Source organism: Bos grunniens, chromosome 2, assembly GCF_055505025.1.
Source record: "Bos grunniens cultivar Pamir isolate PY7600 chromosome 2, Bosgru_T2T1.0, whole genome shotgun sequence".
NCBI lineage: Eukaryota > Metazoa > Chordata > Mammalia > Artiodactyla > Bovidae > Bos > Bos grunniens.
In genome coordinates this window covers 20,767,013-20,786,273 of record NC_141166.1, presented here as the reverse complement: position 1 = coordinate 20,786,273, position 19,261 = coordinate 20,767,013, and the positions used below count along the sequence as shown (strand labels likewise).

Genomic DNA, 19,261 nt, shown 5'->3' with positions numbered 1-19,261 from the left:
TGCTACTGTATGTCTTTTCATCATCTTGAGAAGCACACATCATGCTATACTAAAGCTGTGTTATCTCTATGGTAGCTACACACACAATGCACACCGTGTCTGCATCAACATTCTGACTGCCATTACACTTGAATCGTCTTATTGATGGTCATGGATCATGCTACACTATGTCTGTCTCATCTCCTTGATTCTAAACTGTATCCTTGTGATCTTCTCATCAGTAACCCATGACACTATGCTGTGTCTTGGTCATCTCCCTGATGGACATGTGCGATGCTACACTCTATCTGCATCATCCTTCTGATCACATTTGACCCTAAACTATGTCTGTGCCATGTCCCTCATGATGCCATCATGCTTGATGCCCTCCTATGTCTACATCCTCTCTGTGATAACCACAGGTGACTCTGAATCTGTCACCTGCTGTGAGTGCATGTCCTGCTACTCTACGACAGTGTCATTGCCCTGACAATGTGAGCAAGCTTTCACTCTAAGTCACCTCTGATAGTCACGTATAATGCTACTGCTGCTGCTGCTGCTAAGTCGCTTCAGTCGTGTCCGACTCTGTGCGACCCCACAGACGGCAGCCCACCAGGCCCCACCGTCCCTGGGATTCTCTAGGTAAGAACACTGGAGTGGGTTGCCATTTCCTCCTCCAATGCATGAAAGTGAAAAGTGGAACTGAAGTCGCCCGGTTGTGTCCAACTCTTAGCGACCCCATGGACTGCAGCTTACCAGGCTCCCCGGCCCATGGGATTTTCCAGGCAAGAGTACTGGAGTGGGGTGCCATTGCCTTCTCTGGTATGATGCTACACATATGTTTAATTCCCTTCCTGAACATATGTGACTACATCATGCTTGTATAAATCCTTAATAGCTTTTTAAGAAATTCTGGCAAAAATCAAATGCTGTTTCTAGGCTGTTTCTGTTCACTTCTTTGCCTATATTTGCTCCTTGTGACTAGCATACTTTTAAGTAGCTACTTTGTGTTATAATCAGTTGTAGAATTTTGCCTGTGATTCCTTTTTATTACAGTCTTTATTACTGTCTCACTCTTCAAAATTATATTTGCAAACTGTTCTCTTACTCATTAGGACTTTTCAAAGGTGATCCTTTGATCATACACACATGTTTTTTTTTGCATCCTGAAATACAAACACCCTGAATCTGGAGAATTTTATTTTTTAAACTAACTACTTATTTTCTCATCTTCTCACAGATCTTGGCTTTTAAAAATCATCCCTTAAAAATAATGAATCTGCCCTTTTCATTTTAAATATCATTCTCATTTATACAAAAGAATCTGTTTATTAAATATACATGGAGTGTCTACTTTGTGCCAGGAATTCTTTAGGAACACAGGATATATCGATGGAAAAAAGAGATGGGCATCTCTTCCCTCCTAGAGCTATGTTTCGAAGGGGGAGACCACAAACAATATCATACATGTGTCTTATATAGAATATTAGATTATATAGAATGTCAGGAGTTGTCAGTGGTATAGGGGAAGAAACAAGCAGGGACAAGTGATCAGGACACTGAGGGATGGACGTGAATAAAATATAAGCTCAATTCTTTTAGTTTTGTCCTTTCTATCATCTGCTGTTTTCTCTAGCAGTGATTCTGTTCTCTCCTTTCTTCAATAGCACATTACTTTCAAAAAACATCTTTCTCTTTTGGTTTGTGTTGTAAACCTCTTTTCATTCTGTCCCTCCTAAGAAGCCTTGATGTTTAGAGCCATTTTTTATTTACCTTTGGTCTTTGCTCCTCATTCGCATCTTAAAATTTGATCTCATTCAAAAGAGTTAGTTGCCTGTGTGGCTACAAGCTGTTTCTTTATATTTATTGCCTCTTTCACCTTCACTGGAGTTACTCTCAAGGCTGAATTTCTTTGATGTCTTATTCATAATTCTATCTTATAAAAAATTGCAATTTCAGGCTATATTATTTTTATGTTTTCTGAAACTTAAAAATACTTTTGCAAAATTTGATGTATTAGTCTATACTGCATCTTTTTGTCTTATTCACAAACTCTTAAAACAAGTAGATCGCTTTCCTTTAAAGCTTTTGAAGTATCCAATGAAGTAGCAACATTATATTTTAATCATATTAATTCTACTATAGCAATTTTTGTCTACTTCCTCTTGAAGTTGTCAGAGAGGAAAGTTAAAAATTAAGATATTTTGCTTCTCTCTAAATGGAAATTAAGTAACCAAAATTCCCTATTTTTGCAAATTTTACCTTGATTTTATACTTTGTGTTGAGACAGCATCCTTCACCTGGCCAGATAAATTTTAATTTTTTTTATGGCAACAATTTTATTACTTCTGTTTTTTCTCCTTCTATGCTTATGTAACGACTCTATTCCTTAATTCTAAGGAAATGTTATATCTATCCATCCATCCATCCATTCATCCATTTGTCTATCTATCCTTCATCCATCTACCCATCCATCCATCCATCCATCCATCAATCCATCTACATCTATTTATTGAGTGTTTAATACGAGTTTGGCATTTCTAGGCACTGGATATACAGCAGGCAACAAATCATTCTATTTGCCTTTTCTATTGAAAAGGTTTTCCTAGCACCTATTCTTCATTCTTTGTAAGTAGTGGCTGCTGACCCCTCTCAGAAGGCCTCTTGTGTCTTCTGTAACCTTAGACTCATATTTGGTGTCTGATACAAGTCTTGCTGTTTATTTCTGTAGGTAATCAGAATCATCAAAACTTGTTGTGAGTCCCCATTTCTTCTCCTTAAAATTTGATTCTTTTTGATTTCCTGTCTCTGCACCTCCATCTGTCTTGGAACCTAGTGTCTCTTCTAATAAGCTGGGGCTAGAGAGATGCTTCTTTCCCCCGTTCTTCTCCTGTAGTAGGATCAGCTTGCATTTATAGTATTAAGTGTCTGGCTCTCACCACAGGCAAGAAGACAAACTTAGCACAGAGCTTACATGTCAGAGGGATAGATATTTAGATAATTCAAGTCATGTGGTCCAAAGTCCTGCATTTCTGATGAATTTATATATATCTCCACTCCTTTCAAAAAGGAACAGCAAGAATTTTCAGTGCGGCCACAAGAGAATGTGTTACCAAATTGGAAGGCCATGAAGGAGAAATTTCAAAGGTGAGTTGCTTTTCTCCTTTGGAGCAATTTATTTATTTTCAAAAATAAGCATCAAGCTTAATACAAATCGGTCTATTGTTACTGATAGTATCAAGGTTTTGCCCAGTTATCTCTTTCTTTGTAGAAATCAGTTACCTGAAGAGTAAGTTTTCAAATGTGTCCTCAAACTCAGTGTAATAAAATGATTTCTAAAACCTTTTACAAAGTATAAAACAGCATTCTCCTCAGCCATGAAAAAGTTTCAATTAGCAAAGGATACTCACTAAAGCTATTCAGAAGCTAGTAAAGTGCTTTTCCTAGTTCTAGTAAACACACCCCTTTTATATTATGCAGAAGAACAGGCTGCACAGCAAATTTCAAGTGTCCTGTAGAACACATGCTATTGAGGAAGTATTTCCTAAAAGTATTTACCACTTAAAAAAGTTAAAAATGACCTATCTTGAAACTTGAAAGCTGTAGTTTAGGATTTCATATGAACTCCTCCCAAAAGCTTATCCATGCAGTATGGCCATCCAGTCAGTGATCTGACGTTTAGAGATGTCCTCAGAAAATTGTAGAGAAGGCTGCGACCCGTGACTCTCACCCCTAGCTCAGCCCAATTCCTTGGTCTCGTGCCTAAGATGAGATTTTCCATTCTTTTTAATCAGCTCAATGGATTCAGGTCTCTGCAGGCTCCCCTGCTATTGGTGGCCCTTGCCCTCCTGCCCATCAGGGTTGGTCTCTTAGACATTGCAGAGCACATCCTCTGCATTAGGCTGGGAGGCCCGGGAGATTGGTAGTATGAGGGCTGAGGGATGTGGCCATGGGAAACAGGCCACAAAGAGAGACTGAGCTATGTTTCTGAGTGTCTGGCGTGGCACACTCAACAAACGCACATGTTTTTGTGTGTGTATGAGTAGAAAGAGTTCTCAGACTCTACATTATTGCATTTTATGCTTGTTAACTGAGATATTACCTATTGAATTGCCATCCAGTAATGGCATTTCTATGGGGTGCCAAGCTAAAGCATTCTTTCATTCATTTTGAGAGCTCCCACTATGCTAGGTAGCATGCTGGGCCCTGGTGACACTGTGATGAAAAAAGCCATAACCTGGGGGCTTGCCCTCATCAAACCAATAGTCACAGAGGAAGTGACCCACATCACCATCTTCTGATGATTTAGGAAAGGTTATAAACACGACCTCCAGAGGAGCTGAGGACTGGCAGTTTTCTCTGCTGCTCACATACCATGTGACAATGCCTGGCCCGTTGGGGCTCTCAAGCCCACACAGATGGAAACTGCTGCACTTTAAGTAGCAACACAGAAAGTCCTCTCCTGTGGACCCTGACATTCTGTGCCACAGATTGAAGGACCATCTCTACACTCGTGATGACAGAAAGTTAGTCTGTAGAGGTGACACCGAGGTTTGGGCGTGAAGATGCCTGACTTGTGTTCTCATCCACACTGGGGCTCTGCCTCTTGGTTTGAGTGGAGAGGTTGGTGTCACCAGCCTTTGCTCCTGAAATGAAAAGAAGCTGGGTGGGGAACACTCCAAGTATAAGGGAGCTGTGGTCTTTATCCTTAGACTTGTGTGTGAGGGGTAGGCAATCAGACACCATTGTCTAGATTTTAATTTTCATGTATTAGTCTCTGCAGTCTTTTTCCCACCCTGAAAGAACTGTTCTAGGTAAGAATAAGTACCAGGCTGGGAAGGTGAACAGGTAACTTAGTGATGTCTGCTTTTTACTGATGAAAAATATACTGGGAATCAAATTACACCAACCTGTGATTGCTTCCCCTCAACCCCTTGCTTGCCTGTAGATTTCTTTCAACCCCCAAGGCAACCGCCTTCTCACTGGCAGCTCTGACAAAACAGCTAGAATCTGGGATGCTCAGACTGGTCAGTGCCTCCAGGTTCTTGAGGGACACACGGATGAGATCTTCTCCTGTGCTTTCAACTATAAAGGCGACATAATCATTACAGGTAGGGGAGAAATAGACCTCATCAACTCAGCTTTCCTTTCAATTGGCTGTTAGAGTTTCTGAGCTGAATACCAAAAGGAGCCCACTCCTATTCCCACCCTTCTTCCAGGGTCCCTAGCTCACCTGGGGCCATTATTTAGGTTTAGCTGCTTTGCAGGACCACAGGAATAGGCTCTGCCTGTGACTATAAGGCTTTGTGAATCCTGAATTTCAATTGCCCCAGACAGGGTAAGAATTTAGTAACCTGCCTTACTGTTGACTACATATCCCCAGGCATCATCCATCCAGTGGTTAATATTCAGTTGATGGCAGTAAGTCTTAGTAACTAAAACAAGTCAGGACCTGAGTTCTCCAGAGTGGGATTTACAGCCCATTAGAGATTTATTCTTTGGGCAAAACTGTTTTCTCCTTGGATGTCCCCTTGTAACCCATTAATATGTGGGGAAAAGAGCACATATTGAACATTTTTCCAACCATGAACAATTTATTGTGAGTGAATTATATCAGCAATGTTTCATAAGAACTGGATTAAGAGTAGGTTAGTTGAGATTGTAGAAAAGGGAGAACATGCCAAGAATATGGCATAACGTGAGTAGGTGCTTCTGGAGGAAACCCTGGCAAGGAGCAGGGTGCTAAATGATAGTGTGGGGTGGGGATACCCACAGGGGAATGAATCTGATTAACTCTCAATGATTCTCATTGTGTTGAGAAAATTTTTAAATTGCTTAACTGGTCTAAGGAGTTTAATGTCTCATATGCAAACTTGGCTTCATACGTTGGCTGATTTTCTTTATTTTAATCAGACAACTTCAAAGGTGCTGAGAATAATCTCTGCCTTTGCCCTAAAATTCCAGTCCTTTCTACTAAATTATGGATGATTTCTAAAATTACAGATTACTTTCTTCGGGCCTATGGTTTGTAAGTGTTACGATAATGTTGGTATTCCTAAGACAATACCATAGTAAATAGCATCAAATCCTTTCTCCTGATGATGGAGGATGTGAGTGGTTGTGACAGAGAACACTGAAGTTGGGGCTGCTTTGTCAGAGGACCAACCTTTCCTAATCCACCCTGTTTGTGTTAAGCTGGGCCAGCCCTGCAATACCTCTTTCCTCATCCACAGAAGGCCCTGGATTTAGGGAAGGAATATTAGTAGTTTGTGCCTTGTTTTAATGCTGGCCTTCAAAAGCCCGAGCTCTTTTAAGATATTATTAGTTTATTTAATAGTATTTCCCAAAGCAAACTCCCAGAGATAGTGAAGGAAAAGGAAGCCTGGCATGCTATAGTCAATGGAGTTGCAAAGAGTCAGATATGACTTAGTGACTGAACAATACCAAAAATAAATAAATAAAAGCACCAATATGCTAAATACTGGTCCGCTCGATGACAGCGTTTATGAGAATGGGAAGTGACATGTCTTCCTTGCCATCAGCAGAGCGCTTTGTTTGAATATGAATCTGCCCTGTTTTCCTGGTGGGCCCTGGTGTGGTTAACTGCATGCATTTTCAGTGGACTGCCTGAGGGTTTAGAATCACAAAATGGAAGCAAACTGTCCAAAGTGGTCAGGACACTTTCAAAAAGATGAGATAACTTTGGGTACAATGTATAGTCTGCACAGGCTTTTACAGTCCCCACACTGCTTGTATTGATGACACATGCCTGGCACCTGAGGTGGAAAAAATCAGCAGAGCCCAGCAGTGCTTCATACTGGGGCTGCAATTCCCAGGGCCCAAATGTGGATGGGGTCCCTCGGGAGGAGTGTATCAAGGCTGCTTTGGAAGAGTGTCTATCGCTGTCATGGGGAGCTCAGGAGTTTCACATTTTGACTGATGAGGAGAAAAATCCACTGTAATTTTGAAACAGTCCAAAGTGGAATGTGCTGCTTCTTCATAAACTGATCACTCAAACCTGGAGATGTTCAAAGTCATCATATTTGCCACTTGGTGGCGATGCGTGAAGCAGGACGGGGATAAGCAGAGGGGTGGGTGATGTGGTTGCATTCTCAGGTCCTCTGTAATCCTAAAATGCCATGAATCTTACATAGGGGAGTAGACTGTGAATTTGCCCAATTTATGACCAATGGGCAAGAGAAACAAACAGATCCCCTCTCCCCAAACACGTGAATTGCTAACGGGCTCTGCAGCTAGACACCCAGGAGCTAGCACATTGAGCACATTGATCATCCACAACGATGCAGAAAATGTCAGCCTGTAAACACAGAGAGAGTTAAATGAGTAAAACAAGAAAAATAACTTTGTGAAATTTGCTTTATTAGGCAGCAAGGATAATACCTGTAGGATATGGCGGTGATTGAAGAGAATCAGTCAACAAAGAAACTTGCCAACCATGGTGATCAAAGCAGGAGTGTCACACACAGCCAGCAAGCTATTTTGATATTTCAAATGTTTTCTCTTGGTCCACAAATCAACCATGTGTATACTGTCCTTAGTTTCACAGATATGACCATTAAAGTTGATGAAGTTATATCAGTCCTTGATGTCTGATGGAGATGATAGGAGTGAGCATACTGCTTGGCAAATTGGTTATTTCAATTTTCTTGTATTTCTTGATAGCATCACCGTACTGATAAATGAAACCAGAATGATTGAACAATGTGTCTCCTACATTCTACTTTGCAGGCTATTATAATTTCTGTTGAATAAAGTTTCTGGAGAAAATTTCTGTGAATTTGCATGTCTGTATGAGGTATGCTTTCTTTCTTATGATGAGAACTTCAATGATGTACTCTTTCAGCAGCTTTCAATATGCAGTACAGATTTATTAACTATAGGAACCATGATGTACATGACACCCCCATGACTTACTTATTTTATAACTGGAATTTTGTACCTTTTGATCCCCTTCATCCATTTTTGCCTCAGTTCTCTGTATAAGTTCAGTGTTTTTTTGTTTGTTTTAAATTCCACATATAAGTAAGATCACATGACATTTATCTGTCAGACTTATTTCATTTTAGTCTTATGCCCTCAAGGTTCATCTGTGTTGTGGCAAATGACAAGATTTTTCTTTTTTATGGCTGTATAGTGTTCCATTGTGTGTGTGTGTGTGTGTGTTTGTACATGCACGTGCACGTGCATTTTCTTTATCCATTTTTCCATCTTGACTATTGTAAATAATGTTGCAGTGAACATAGGGGTGGATATAGCTTTTTCAGTTAGGGTTTTTGTTTTCTTCAAACATATAATCAGAAGTGGATTGCTGGATTATATTATATTTTTAATTTTTGTGAGAACCCTCCATGCTACTTTCCTTGTTGGCTATACCAATTTACATTCCAACATTTTTTAGGAGGATATGCAAGTTTGGAATGTGATTAGAAGTTTTATTATTTATTTAGCTATTTTACTTTTTTCCAGCTCAAAAAGAAATAGGCAATAGGAATAGAAGCTTTATCTTCCTTCCCTCGTATTCAAGAATACACCTACTCCTCCTTCCTCCAGTGAAAAAGTTGAGAAAGGACACTGAATAAAATATAGGGAAATATAGAAAAACATATATGGAAAATAAAATGGATCTCACTTAGTAGCAAATGTATTCTGATATCATAGTAGACTGGAGTATAAAAAATGCAGACATATTTTTCTCTGAGGAAAAGCTAAACAATATGAATTCAGACTATTGAACTTAAAAAGCTGGTTGTTAAACAATTGAGGTACCAGAGAAATCATCAAACACCAAGCTGATTGATGCTGAAACACTAGACAATGTTTTTAAAAAGGCTTTTCTATGTAAAAGTGCCACAATGCATTTTAGGAATTAATGTTCAACGATAAAGCACAAGATTTATCTTTACAACTGTTATCTGTTACAATGCAGATAGCAGTCCTGATTTTACACTGAGAAAGGTATATCACAGTGAAGTTAAATAATTTACTAAAGACATCAAATATTGGTTAGTGAAGTGGGATTTAGAGCCCAGGGATTACACTCCATTGTATTATGTTCTCTGATGCTCCCTGGTAGTCAGGAAAGCCTTCCCTGGCCTTCCCTGATGGTTCAGATGGTAAAGGATCTGCCTGCAATGCAGGAGATGCAGGTTTGATCCCTGGGTCAGGAAGATCCCATGAAGGGAATCGCAGTGCACTCCAGTATTCTTGCCTGGAGAATTCCATGGATAGAGGAGCCTGGCAGGCTACAGACCATGGGGTCACAAAGAATCAGACAGGACTGCGTGATTAACACTTTCACTTTCATATATTATGTTCTTAAGTGAAAAAGTCTTAATTATGACCGAACAGTATCAGATGTACCAGTAGGAAGGTTTGGGGTGAGAATTACCTCTCAGATCATCTGTGGATGCCTCAAGAAGAAAAAAATAAAACTTTAGTGCTGGAAAGGAGTAAATAAGTTTAGAGGTGGAACAGCCAATGAGAGCTTGAATTAGAGAAAACCAGGCCAAAATTTGGGCTTCCCTTATGGCTCAGCTGGTAAAGAATCCACCTGCAATGCGGGAGACCTGGTTTGGATTCCTGGGTTGGGAAGATCCCCTGGGGTGGTAAAGGCTACCCATTCCAGTATTCTGTCCTGGAGAATTCCATGAACTGTATAGTCTATGGGGTTGCAAAGAGTTGGACATAACTCAGTGACTTTTGCTTTCAGGCCAAAATTTAGCTGCTGCTTTGAAAATTCTAAAGAATCAGTGGACCTTGATTTTTCCTTCTAACCCTTTGATAGCTTTGGGAAGGGTGGTGATAAACAGAATATTTTCTGCCATATCAGTAAACAAAGGATATCATAGTCATCAGCAATTGCAGCCATAGCCAATTGTAAGCTGGGGGGGCCTAAGGGCACTCAGCAAGGAGAATAGCTGCTATTTAGTAGTCATCATACTGCAGCCACTCTCTGAGGTGAGCCCTGAAGAAACTCTGGATGTGAGAACACAGGATACTGGCCCCAGATACCTGAGGTGCATATCAAAACAATGATTTCAGTGAGTCCAGACTCTTGCCTCTCCCCATGAGTAGAAAAGTGATAAATTCCTTGAGGTTTTTAGTTTTTTAAATTAACAATAATCTTTTGTTTTTACTACCTGCTTTTTGTTGGAAAAGTCTTATATTTCCTAGCTTTCAGCTTGCCTCCTTGCAGCAGTTCTCAGAGTTATTTGAGATGCTGCCTCCTGGGCTTGAAGTCCTAAAAATTCCCACCAAATAAGACATAATGCTCAACTTGTATACATATTTTCATATGAATACCTACTTTCAGTCCACAGTGAGAATACTATTTTGTTAAATCATTTAAAAGACTCAGACAATGTGCTGACCCAGGTTCATGTGCCTGACACACGGTGAGGCCAAACAATCTGAAATGTCAGAGTTTGGAGCAGACAAAGTTTTATTGCAGGGACATGAGAGGAGGTGGGTGACTCATGCCCTAAAAAGCCCCGAGCTACTTGACGGGTTTTGGCAAAACATTTTAAAAAGCCAGGTGAAGGGGGGGAGGCACAGGGTATGTGATCATCTCGTGCACCATTCTCTGATTAGCTGATGATGTGGAAAAGGGTGGTGTCACAGACGTTAACTTTATCAGTCCTTAGGCTCCAGGAGGCTATGTGCTCACAGTCATCAAGCAGTTATATCTTCCATTTGGAGGGTGTTTTCACATCTGCAAAACAACTCAGGAAATATACCTCAGATACTATTACCTATTCAATAGGTACTTTAGAGAGGAGCTAAAGCAGAGGATGAAATTAAAAGACATTTGCCCCTTGGAAGAAAAGCTCTGACAAACCTAGGCAGCATATTGAAAAGCAGAGTTATCATTTTGCCAACAGCATTTAATTTAGTTAAAGCTATGGTTTTTCTAGTAGTCATGTATGAATGTGAGAGTTGGACTGTAAAGAAGGTTGAGCATCCAAGAAATGATGCTTTCAAACAGTGGTGCTGGAGAAGACTCTTGAGAGTTCCTTGGACAGCAGGAGGTTGAACCACTCAATACTAAAGGAAATCAATCCTGAAAATTCACTGGAAGGACTGATACTGAATCCCTAGTATTTTGACCACCTTGATATAAAGAGCCAATTCTTTGGAAAAGACCCTGATGCTGGGAAAAATTGAGGGCAGGAGGAGAAGGTGGTGACAGAGGGAGAGATGTTTGGATGGCATCACCAACTCAATGGACATGAGTTTGAGCAAACTCTGGGAGATAGTGAAGGACAAGGAAGCCTGGCATGCTGCAGTCCATGGGATCACAAAGAGTTAGACACAACTGAGCAACTGAATAACAATAAAGTAGAGGACATGGGAGAAGACCTGTCTCAGGAAGATTCCATAGGGTCCTGCTGCTGTGCAGATGTATGGTCATGGAGATTATTCTACGTCTTACAGACCAAAGTGAAACTCTTGGCCATAAAATGACTTAACCTCCTAAGTTTTATGTTTTGAGGAATTGTTTCTTTATAGAATGCTTGTGATGGCTTTCAGATATCCCATTCTACTTTAAAAAGTGCTTATTAAGATCATAGGGAAAGCAATAATAGACTGCTGGGTGTTGGTCTCAGCCCACTGATCATGATGCTATTGGCTAGCAATGCCTGAAATGCTCACCTGAGCTCCTACTCCTTGTGGTGAGTCCTCATAGACATTTATCCACCTGAAAACAGTGTGGCTGGATTGGCCCTTTGGTTCTTTATATGGTTCTAATAGGGAAGAACAAATCGAACTCCATATTAGATGTTTCTTTTAGTTTAACCTTTGCTCTCTGTTCCTTTTATTTTTTTTTGAGATCCAGCCAGTCCATTCTGAAGGAGATCAGCCCTGGGATTTCTTTGGAAGGAATGATGCTAAAGCTGAAATTCCAGTACTTTGGCCACCTCATGTGAAGAGTTGACTCATTGGAAAAGACTCTGATGCTGGGGGGGACTGGGGGCAGGAGGAAAAGGGGATGACAGAGGATGAGATGGCTGGGTGGCATCACTGACTTGATGGACGTGAGTCTGAGCGAACTCCGGGAGTTGGTGATGGACAGGGAGGCCTGGCGTGCTGCGATTCATGGGGTCACAAAGAGTCAGACATGACGGAGTGACTGAAGTGAATTACTAAAAGGACAATGTCTATAGTTAGAAGCAAATATAATGGCACATATCAAGGAACCTTCCCCTTCTGCCTGAATGCTAAACTGATATACCTTTGTTCAGCTCACAGAGAAACATTCTGACACTGTTCACCTGTGAATGGCTGCAGGAAAGAAGAAGGGGAACACATCCCCTCCCAGAGTCTGGTCAAATCAGGAAATATTTGCAAAATTTTGGGGCCTTTCTCTTTACCTCCTGCCCTCCCCCACCTTCTCTTTCCTATAAAAGAAACTAGCATCCAGACCCTGGTAAGACAGTTCTCTAGGACTGTAGTCTTCTGAAGCTCCCGACCTTCCAAATAAAATCTTTCTTCCTTGCCCCAACACCTCATCTCCCAATTTATTGGCCTGTCATGTGGCAAGCAGAATGAGCTTGGACTTGGTAACATGATTGTAAGAGGCATTTCAGCAACAACCATTAGGGAACTTTGAAAAAAACAAGGTTTTATTACACACAAGTCCTGGAGGGTACAAGTCACACCCAAGGTCACACAGGAGGCCAGGTGAAAGAAGAAGTTTCACAGGTTCACACTTTAGTGGTGAATTTAAAACATAGGAGTGGGAATTAGGGCTTGGGAAGAAAAGAATCAGGGTCACTCAAGTGAAGTTATCTGGGTCACCCAGGGCTTTCTAAAAGAGGAGCGTCATAGATGAGGTCACCTGGCTCCTTATCTGATTGTCTAGCTAGTGTATGTGTCATCATAGAGCTGTAAATATGCTCATTTGAAATGGATGTCTTTGAAATGGATGCCTCAGTAGTCAAAAGCTTATTGTCAGCCACTTTCACTACATATCCCCACTTTATTTTCATCTGGAGTATTGTCAGGTACAGTGAAGCGTGTGTGGGGCCTGGAGTCAGATTCTCTACGTATATATTCTGATTCAGACTCTAATTTTTGGACGAGTTATAATACCTTACCACTCTGTCTGAGGTTTCTTATCTGGAAACTGGTGGCAATAAAAGTTCCTGTTTTGAGGATTAGGAATACATGGCACATAACAAGCACGAGGGTAATGTTTTCTGTTATTATTTATGATCAATAACTTAGGAGACCTCTTCGAAACAAATTGCACTTCATTTATTTATTTATTTTTTTTTTCTAATATTATTTTATTTTTAAACTTTACATAATTGTATTAGTTTTGCCAAATATCAAAATGAATCCGCTACAGGTATACATGTGTTCCCCATCCCGAACCCTCCTCCCTCCTCCCTCCCCATACCATCCCTCTGGGCCGTCCCAGTGCACCAGCCCCAAGCATCCAGCATCGTGCATCGAACCTGGATTGGCAACTCGTTTCCTACATGATATTTTACATGTTTCATTGCCATTCTCCCAAATCTTCCCACCCTCTCCCTCTCCCACAGAGTCCATAAGACTGTTCTATACATCAGTGTCTCTTTTGCTGTCTCGTACACCAGGTTATTGTTACCATCTTTCTAAATTCCATATATATGCGTTAGTATACTGTATTTATGTTTTTCCTTCTGGCTTACTTCACTCTGTATAATAGGCTCCAGTTTCATCCACCTCATTAGAAGTGATTCAAATGTATTCTTTTTAATGGCTGAGTAATACTCCATTGTGTATATGTACCACAGCTTTCTTATCCATTCATCTGCTGATGGACATCTAGGTTGCTTCCATGTCTTGGCTATTATAAACATTATATTTGAACACATTTTCCAGGGAAGAACACAGTGTTGTTTTCTCTGAAATAATAGTTGTAATATAACTCATTTAATTTGTTAAAAGCATCTTAGGGAGGATTATAAATCAAATTTTTGTCAATTTAAAATTTAAGTCTTTTATAACTTCCTTTTAAAGGTTTTCTTTCAGAGGAGCTGAGATGTGAGGAGATCATTAATGTAGATGATTATGGTCTAATCTATCCTCATGCATTTAGATTTCATATAGAATTTTATGAGAGTGAACTGTCCTCATAAAAATGAAGTATCTTTTCTAACAACTCATCTCTAAAACTGCAATAGCTCAAGACTTAGCATAATGTCTGATTTAAAGGCAAAATAAATGCTCTTTGAACTAAACAGTGCTTTTTATACACAGAAGTCTTCTATTGCCATTTTAAAAAGGCATCAGTAATCTTTTAAACTACAAAGGAATTTATTATGTTTTCCCATTGCTTCTGGTTCTCTTAAAATAATTTTGGGTTTTGAAATTTGAAGTTAAAAAATTGTGAATATAATGAAAGGCATACTCTTTTTCAAAAAATGATTCATAAGCTAACTCAAAATACCTACAATCGTTTTAGTTATCTTACCAAGATTATCTTAGGTTTTGTTTAATTTAGCTTCTTTGTTATCTCGGTTTGGGCTATAAGTAACAAAATACTTAATTGCCTTAACCAAGGTTAGTTAGTCCCATAGTGAGCTATTCAGTGGCATGGTGACCAAAGGACACGGCCTTTGGGGGCTCCCCCTCTACCATCCTTGTTGGCTTCTGTCCTGTGTGTCTTTCCTAGCTGCCAGATGGGCTGATGCTATTTTCTTAGTTTGTGTGTCTTGCCATCTCTTTTAATTTCATCAAATCCAGAAGAGAGTTTCTTACATCTCTTATTATTTCAACTTGCTGTTCTTAGCAGTTCTATTCATGCTGACAGTGAAATCCTCTCTTACTTCTCCACCTTTATTTCATCTACCCACTGAATCACAGGCACTTTCCTCCAAAAACAAACCCTAGGTCTCCAGTCTTATTACCATTTTAATCTGTAATCTATCATCTCATTACCCCTGCACCAGAAACTGAAAACCAGTGTCTACTTAATTACTTTAGCTTCCTTTAGTTCCATCAGATTATTCCTTTCTAAAATAAACAGAAAAAATCTCCAAATGTTTATAGATTTTACAGTTTACAAGACTTTTGCATACATCAATTCATTTAATGAAGAGGAACAAAGTAGGAATGCTTAGAAACTGAATTTGGAGCTGATAACACATACTTTGGAGAGGGAAGAGGTGGTTTACTCCAAAATCAGTTGGCTGATAGTTGGTTAGACATGGACTCAAATCTTGAAAGGCTGTGTCTTACAAATAGAGAAAAGAAGTTATGAAATATTAATGTGAGGCTTATGTTTTTTGAGAGTGCATTTCATGTGCTGGTGATACACATATCTTTTTCTTTTTTGGTCTGGATTTCTTTCAAATTCCCTGAATAGCTTTTATAAAATTAACTTTATAAAACATGGTGTTGTTTTTCCAAGTAATAAGAGTTTCAGTTTGGCCCTTTATTATACATACAATTATTTAGTGACAGAGTCTCAATTCCTTGTGATCTGGTAGTTCTGAATTCACACTTCCCCTGGCAATTATATTGTAACAGATTAGAAATGCTTTTTTCCAGACGTTACAGAAACTAAATGCAAATATTCATAACAGCTTTTGGAAATGTAAAGAGCAAAGGCTGAGATTCTGATTGTTCACACTTAGAGGCTGAAAGGTAGATATGGCAGTGACGTAAGAGGTCCATTTAGCAATAGACAGCTTGTGTGAAGTGGTGAAATCAAGTAATTCATTCTCAATTAGAAGTTTCTGTACTCTGTAAGCAGTAACTACCATAGAGGTAGTCCCCACTTAGTATTCCTGTGGAATGTGAAAGTGTTATTTGCTCGGTCGTGTTTGACGTTTTGCTACTCCATGGACTGACTATAGCCTGCAGGCTCCTCTGTCCATGGGATTCTCCAGGCAAGAATGCTGGAGTGGGTAGCCACTCCCTCCTCCACGGGATCTTCCCGACCCAGGGATGTAACCTTCGTCTCCTGCACTGCAGATGGATTCTGAGCCACCCAAGGACACCTCTATTACTGTGGAGTTCATTTTAAAAATGCATGGTGTCAAAAATCACTCTTTCTGAAACAATGGAAAAAAAGACAAAACCATGAGTGTGTAAAGTTCAGTTCAGTTCAGTCATTCAGTTGTGTCAGACTCTTTGCGACCCCATAGACTGCAGCACGTCAGGCCTCCCTGTCCATCACCAACTCCCGGAGTTTACTCAAACTCATGTCCATTGAGTTGGTGATGCCACCCGACCATCTCATCCTCTGTCACCCCTTTCTCCTCTCGCCCTCAATCTTTCCCAGCATCAGGGTCTTTTCAAATGAGTCAGCTCTTCACATCAGGTGGCCAAATATTGGAGTTTCAGCTTCAACATCAGTCCTTCCAATGAGCATTCAGGACTGATTTCCTTTAGGATGGATTGATTGGATCTCTTTGCAGTCCAAGGGACTCTCAAGAATCTTGTCCAACACCACAGTTCAAAAGCATCAATTCTTCGGCACTCAGCTTTCTTCATAGTCCAACTCTCACATCCATACATGACCACTGGAAAAGCCATAGTCTTGACTAGATGGACCTTTGTTGGCAAAGTAATGTTTCTGCTTTTTAATATGCTGTCTAGGTTGGTCATAAATTTTCCTTTTGTGTTGACTGGTTTGGTTTCCTTGCTGTCCAAGGGACTCTCAAAAGTCTTCTCCAACACCACAGTTCTAATGGTTGTTACCTATTACAATAAATGTAATTTGTTATATCCAAGGTAGTAATTTTTGACTTATGAGTACAGTAAGCTTAGTGGCAGATTATGATCACCTTTTCTCCTTTCCTCATATTACAACACATTTCTCACTTTTATTATGGGTATGGTATATTCATATAGTAAAAAAGAATATAGATTTTGAAAAGTTTCCCCTCATCCTGAGGACAGTTGTACTCACCCTGGAGATTCCTGGGTCCCAGTGAGATTACAGTATGGTTTGTCCTCACTTGATTCACGGTATCATGACCTACTCTCTACTTGGCAAGCTTCAACTTTTGCGTTGTTATTATTCTCAACTTAAAAAATATTGAGATTCCTGAGAAAGGTAAACATCAAGTTACCATATGGCCCATATACCATTTTCACTTCTAAATAAATACCCCCAAAATTGAAAACTGGTACTTAAGGACATGTATGTGCATTTTCATTAAGGCACTATTCCCAATAGCTTAAACGTCCACCAGTGGTGCAGAGATAAACAAGTTGTGATATATATCTATATAGTGGAGTATTACTTAGCCACAAAAATGAATGAAATATTGATAAGGTGAATCTTGAAAATATTATGCTCAGTGGAAGTAAGACCAAAAGCTCACCTCTTGTGTGATTTCCTTTATGTGAAATACCCAAAATAGGTAGATCCATAGAGATAGAATGTAGATTGTTGCTTGCCAAAGACTGGGGGTAGGGTGGGGCACAACTGTTTCATGGGTGTGGTGTTTTCTTTAGGGGTGATGAATATGTTTCATAATTAGAGATGCTTATTGCACAAAACTCTGAATACACCAAGTAGTAATGAATTGCTCAGTTTTAAATGGTTCATGTTACATTTGTATATTTTGGAGATTAAGCCCTGTCTATTGCATCCAGTACTTTGGCCACCTCACGCGAAGAGTTGACTCATTGGAAAAGACTCTGATGCTGGGAGGGATTGGGGGCAGGAGGAGAAGGGGACAACAGAGGATGAGATGGCTGGATGGCATTACTGTCTCAATGGATGTGAGTCTAAGTGAACTCTGGGTGTTGGTGATGGACAGGGAGGCCTGGCATGCTGAGATTCATGGGGTCACAAAGAGTCGGACACGACTGAGTGACTGAACTGACTGACTGATTGCATCATTTGCAAATATTTTCTTCTATTCTGTAGATTGGCTTTTTTTTTTTTTTTTAATGGTTCCTTTGCTGTGCAAAAGCTTCTAAGTTTGATTAGGTCCCTTTTGTTTATTTTGTTTTTATTTCTTTTGCCTTGGGACACTGACCTAAGAAAACATAGGTACAATTTATGTCAGAGAATGTTTTGCCAATGCTCTCTTCTAGTTTTATGCTGTTTCTCTTTATTCCTCTTGAGTTTCGAGCTTCAGGTTCAGTTACCTGGAACTTAAATATGAGTTTATGACTCTCTGTGGTCATGCAAGATATGAGAACCCCAGAAAAGTTATCTAGAAGCTGTAAATACAGTGAGCACAAAGACTTTTTATTCTATTTTTTGGGAAATGCTGGATGAATCTTTTTGATCAAAAGTTGCCTTTGCTACTACTTTGTTGGGACTGTGAGGTCTAATCAAGTGATCACCACAAGTCGATGTCCTTGTACTTTACTGAGAAATGACAAGCCTGCTTTTCACTGATCTCACTAATGAAAAGTAGAAAACATTGTTTTAAAAGTACGTAAGCTTACTCACTTTTATTCTCTTATCTCAGCAGGTGGCAGTGTTTATCTTTTGGCAAATAAATTCTTTACTTACAGCTACAAATGAAGAGTCTAAAGAGTAAACTTTGTATTCTGGGTTCTTTAAAGCTCAAGCTACATGCAGCTATATAACAATGCTCAGATTGTGGTATGGCTTAAAGCATAGGACCATTTTGGCATATCTGGGGCAAATGACATATCTCATTAAACCTGATGCAGTATAGAGATGTTTTTCCATGTATTTATGAGAACACCACCCACTAAGGTGGATAAGAGATAGTTTTATTTGTTCTCTATAGATCCCTCTATTGGAAACCATGTTCTAATTATTTATTTTATAATGACATAATCTATCAAGTAAACAAACATTCAATTAGGATCAAGAAATACTTGATCAGTTTTTATGTTTTAATAAAATTGATTGTAATTTCATTCGGTCAAGAGCCCAAGAATTGTGGATATTTTGAATGTAATTATTTTAACATAATTGTAAATCGAAAGGGTCAATCTGGTTTGTGTTTGATTTTCAAAGGCAACAAAATTCTGAGACGAAAGGAACAGAGGCTATTTATTAATAAAGGAAGACCATCTGCTGTCACTTTCATTTCAGCAGGAGTTCCAAGTTTCAAAGCAGAGTCAGTTTCATAGAGTAGAAAGATGAAATACAGAGATAATCTCTGATTGACAGGTTCTTTATTAAGGCGGCAGCTTCAGGGTGACTTTCTAACTGGTTTTCAGGTATATCTGGCAGAATTTCACGGGCTACAATGGACAAGAAAGCAGTTTGAAGACATTTTTAAAGAAGGAAGGATTACTCAGTGTCATGGGTGGAGGATTTTCTGTA

The 19,261-nt window shown here is 39.6% G+C and overlaps 1 protein-coding gene across 6 annotated transcripts in view; it reads left to right on the top strand.

Moving 5' to 3' along the window:
* DAW1 (dynein assembly factor with WD repeats 1) overlaps positions 1-7,767 on the top strand; it is a 35,747-nt gene extending 27,980 nt beyond the window's left edge. For 4 of the 6 annotated variants that reach the window (XM_086365482.1, XM_086365486.1, XM_086365508.1 and 1 more), the window contains 3 exons: positions 3,050-3,126; positions 4,928-5,090; positions 7,365-7,767. In XM_086365482.1, coding sequence (XP_086221608.1) covers positions 3,050-3,126; positions 4,928-5,090; positions 7,365-7,399 — 275 coding nt within the window. In that variant the 3' untranslated portion in view covers positions 7,400-7,767. The remainder of the gene's footprint in view (positions 1-3,049; positions 3,127-4,927; positions 5,091-7,364) is intronic. The other 2 variants (XM_086365516.1, XM_086365527.1) reach the window with 1 other exon arrangement.
* Positions 7,768-19,261: the final 11,494 nt, after the last annotated feature.